General features: G+C 34.4%; 1 protein-coding gene across 1 annotated transcript; it reads right to left on the reverse strand.

The window, feature by feature from the left end:
* Positions 1-254: 254 nt before the first annotated feature.
* On the reverse strand, positions 255-3,821 carry LOC104226970 (leucine-rich repeat receptor-like protein kinase TDR). The gene is made up of 2 exons (XM_009779089.2): positions 1,135-3,821; positions 255-743 (listed from the first exon to the last, which is right to left on the reverse strand). The coding sequence occupies exons 1-2, from the start codon at positions 3,731-3,733 to the stop codon at positions 439-441; spliced, it is 2,904 nt and encodes a 967-aa protein (XP_009777391.1). The 5' UTR covers positions 3,734-3,821; the 3' UTR covers positions 255-438.
* Positions 3,822-4,741: the final 920 nt, after the last annotated feature.

The raw sequence follows: 4,741 nt of genomic DNA on the forward strand, positions 1-4,741 counted from the left end.
TACAAATAGAGAGTGTTTCAAGAAATGATGCTAACAAGCCTAGCTAAGGCACAAACCTTTTTATACTCTATATAAAGTGATTGTTGTTGGAATCTAAGGTTTGAGTTATTTATAACTGATTATGACAATATTCTGAAGGATAACTTTCAGTTACTCAGTAGCATAAAGTACCACTTTAGCATCAGTACCATATGAATATGGGAATAGTTACTCTATTATAGTATTTCATTCTCAAGAATAAAGCACATCCAAAAAAAGATAAAATAGCAGACCTTATATTGCTGAGGACAGAACATACTTACATTCCTCTACTTTACATAAAAAACATTCTCTTGAAATCAACTGAAAATAAAAAAGATACTTTACAATATACTTATGCTTCAGAATTATCTAATCATGTCAAAATATTGGCCTTGCTCTTCTAGTTCAAGAACATTATTACCCTTGTTTCTTCAATCCAGAGAGAAGTTTTAGTGCTTCTTCCATTGATGGCCTATCTGAGGATCTACTTCTGGTGCAAAGCGAAGCGACTTCAAGAACCAATTTTATTTCCTCTTGGACCGAGTTCGATGGAGCAACATCATTCTCATACAAAACCTCTCTCAAAAGAACCTCTTTGGAGGTATTCTGTATGTTCGTCGCTGCATTTGACAGCTTTCCGTTTGTTAAGATTTCAAGAATGACCTCACCAAAGTTGTATATGTCCGTGTAAAGTTCTTCCTTTATAGCTCGGTCAATTTCACCTGTTCGATACAATTAAACAGGATTTACAACAAGAATACAGGCTAGTAACTTATGTCATCATTCAAATTAAGATCATTAAACACTTTCTATGGTAACTAAAGGACAATCCGGGGCGCTAAGCTCCCGCTAATCGCGGGTTCGGGAAAAGTCCGTACCACAAGGGTCTATTGTACATGGCTATAATAGCCCTATAGTCGTACCCTACATTTCTGCCAGAGGCTGTTTCCACGGCTCGAACCCGTGACGTGCTGGTCACATGGCAACAATTTTATCAGTTACGCCAAGGCCCCCTCGCTTTTTTACAAACAAAAAAAAAAAAGCTTATGGTAACTATTTAACAAAAAAAATTACTGCAGACAGCATCTTCTACTAGAAAGTATAAGTGCATACCTGTTTCATTTCCAACTCTTGCTTGCACTGGACCATTATTTAACTGATTCAAGAATTTAACACCGAACTCGGTCAAATGAGGTTCCATGTTTTCATCAAAGACAATGTTATTTGCCTTTAAATCTCCGTGAGGAATCGCGGGGTAGCAATTGTGATGCAGGAAACACAATCCCCTGGCAATTCCCACAATGATTTTATACTTGGTCGCCCAATCTCTCTTCGTTCGGATCCTTTCGGCCAAATTCCCATTAGGCAAGTAATCATACAACAAGTAAGCCATTTGCTTGTTGTAGCAACATCCTAGCAATCTTGTCAAATTCTTTTGCCTTGCGCTGCCCATCCTCGATATCAAGTCCAACATGGAATTCATTCCTTCTGGTCTCCATTCGATCTTCTTCACCAAAACGGTAATTCCTGTCGGCAGAACAGCTTTGCAATCAGCAGCAACTAAAGGTGGCACCAAATCTTTGGCTTCTTCAACAGAATTGAAGCTCCTCAAAACATCATTCGCTGTAAACCGAGGAAGTCCACTAAAAGAAACCATTTTCCACTTCCCTTTACCTCCTCTTCTGAAGTGAAGCACTCCGAAAACTGCAGCTGTAATAGCTACTACCACAACTCCACAAGTTATAAGAACCCAAGCCAACTTCTGCGTCCTTCTACTTCCTAACTCTAGTCCATTTGGTCCGTGGCGACAAGGCCTCAACGGTTCCCCACACAGATTAGGATTACCCCAAAAGGCACTACCATCCATCACCTTAAAACTCTTCTCAAGTGGGATCGAACCCGATAGATTATTGAACGACACATTAAGAAGTTTTAAGCTAGAAGAGCTTCCAAACTTAGCAGGAATTGGACCATTAAAACCATTGTGTGACAAGTCTACAACACTAATACTAGGAAGACTAGCAAATTCAACAGGTATATGACCAGATAAGTTATTGTTGGCCAAATCTATACTCACAAGACTTTGGCAATTGCCTATACTTTGTGGGATAATGCCAGAAACATTGTTCATACTCAACTCGAGAACGAGTAAAGATTTGCATGGTCCAAAAGGAGGAAAATCTCCTGAAATACTACAATTAGTAGCTGAGAAATTCTGTAGTGACAAAGACAATGCCTTTTCTGGGATTATACCTCCAAGATTTGGATTATTAGACACATTGAAGTATTGAAGATTTGAAGCTAAGGCAATATTAGCAGGAATCCCTCCACTAAACCTATTTCTAGACATATCAACATATGACAAATCAGGAAAATTGCCAAAGTTCAAGGAAATATCACTTGAGAATGAATTATCTTCGATTCGGATTCGAACAAGAGAGGAACAATTGGACAATGATGGAGAAACTCCACCACTGAAATTGTTAGAAAAAAGGATCAATTTTAGTAAAACCCCATTTGAACATATATCTGGTGGAATGTTACCAACAAAATAGTTTGTTGAAACATCTAAATATTTCAACTTTGAATACTTTCCTAAGTCTTTTGGTAGTGACCCTGAAAAGAAATTGTCCCAAATAAGAAGAGTATCAAGCAATGGAAGCTTAGCAATACCTTTAGGAATAGTTCCACTCAAGTCATTATACATAACACTAAGAAGTTTTAGATTTTTCAACTCAGAAAAACTCTCAGGAATAGAACCTGAAAGCAAATTATCAGAAAGATCCAAACTTGATAAAGAACTGATTTTTCCAAACTCAAATGGAATTTTTCCATTAAGTTGGTTTCTGAACAAGAAAAGTGATTCAAGATGGGTCAAATTACTTAGCTCTTTTGGTATTGAACCAGATAAATTTGCACCAGCAATATCAAGATACTGAAGCTTACTCATATTTCCTAATTCCGAAGGAATACTTCCTTCATATGAATTATAACCAATTTCCATATGAGTAACTGTTTTCAACATTCCTAATTCTGATGGTATTTTACCACTTAGTGAATTTCCAGCTAAGTGAATAAAATCAAGATTCTTGAATGAACCAAATTCAGAAGGGATTGAACCGCTGAAATAACTACCAGCAAAATTCAGTACTTTGAGTGACTCAATTTGTGAAACATCTTTAGGTAAAGGACCTGAGAAACTATTACTAAAAACATCAAGAATTACAAGATTTACAAGATTTGAAATTCCACTAGGAAAATGACCAGAAAAATTGTTTCTACTTATATCCAAACTTTTCAGTTTTGTAAGGTTGAAAATACCAGCAGGAAGTTTCTCAGAAAATGAGTTGTGACTCAAATTCAGATCAAGAAGATCACTAAAAGGACTGAATTGACCTTCTGAAAAAACCCCACCAAGATTTTTCACTGAAAGATCCAAACCAATGATCAAAGAAGAATTTTCATTGCATTTTACACCAGTCCAAGAACATGCAAATATTTTCTCAGTAGGGCTATTCACTACAGAATCAGAAGACAAAATCCAGTCACTTAGACTGTTTGAATGATCAAGAATTTCAGATTTTAAGCTCAAGAGTGATTCTGTAAAAGGATCAACAGCTGAAACTGGAACAAAGATTAAAGAAAGGAAAATCAAGAAAGTAATAGTAGTGATGTACAAAAGCTGAAAAAGTATCCCCATTGGGACTTGCATCAGTAGTAGTAGAAGACTAGAAGTGCAGAATAAGGGAAAGAAGAAGAAAAAACCAACACTACAAAAAATAACCAAAACTGTGTCACAACTTATGTTATACTACTACTAGTATTACACAATTTTATTTTATTTTTGCATTGGGACTAGAGAAAGACTGGTAAAAAAGAAGAAGAAATTAGTGGGCGTTTGGATATAAGAGTGGTGAAATTTCGGGAAAAAAATAAACTTTTTTTTTCCAAGTGAAAATAATTTAGAAAATTAGAGTTGTATTTGGACATGAATACAATTTAGAGTTGTTTTTGATTTGTTGTGACTATTTTGAAAACTAATTTTTTGAGTTTTTTGGTAGGCGTTTGGATATAAAAATTGTATTTTTTTTTTTGAAAAAAAGTAGTCCTGAAAAATGGTATTTGTTTTTTGATATTATATTTGGACATGCATTTTACTTGAAAAATATTACAGTTTTATGAATGAGAAAAAATATTTTTTCTGAAAATTTTGAAAAAATTGTCAAAATAATTTTTTATTTTTTGAAAAACTCATTTTCGAAAATTTTCAAAAACTTGTAAAATTTCATGGACAAATACATTTTTGAAAAAAGAGACTTTTTATGGACAAACTGAACCTTAAATTTTGGAAAAAAGTTCAAAATTCAATTTCAGGTGAAATTTGAAATTTGTATGATCAAATACTGATTCTGGAAAAAGTAAATTTTTTTTAAATGATTATTTTTATGGCCAAACGGGCCCTTAAATTTTAATTAAAGCTAAGGTGATTAGTTGAAATGAGAATATAATTAAGTTTGCTTTTTAAGAACAAACACGGGGACCATTTGAGGGAATTATTTAGTTTATAAGATATGTTGTTTGCCATTAGAGAATAAATTGAAGTACTTTTCCTGTATGTGGGCATCTTTCTTTTTATCTACCTTTATATTAATTCATCCAAATCCATGCACAAACGGTTATTAATCCAACTTTTCTTGGAATTTTGCGGGTGCAATTATTT

The sequence above is a fragment of the Nicotiana sylvestris genome, chromosome 11 (genome assembly GCF_000393655.2).
Source record: "Nicotiana sylvestris chromosome 11, ASM39365v2, whole genome shotgun sequence".
Classification (NCBI taxonomy): domain Eukaryota; kingdom Viridiplantae; phylum Streptophyta; class Magnoliopsida; order Solanales; family Solanaceae; genus Nicotiana; species Nicotiana sylvestris.

Coding starts and splice junctions, on each gene's coding strand:
- LOC104226970 (XM_009779089.2), bottom strand. CDS start 3,733: ATGCAAGTCCCAATGGGGATACTTTTTCAGCTTTTGTACATCACTACT. Junction 744..1,134: donor AAGAGTTGGAAATGAAACAG/GTATGCACTTAT, acceptor TGTATCGAACAG/GTGAAATTGACCGAGCTATA.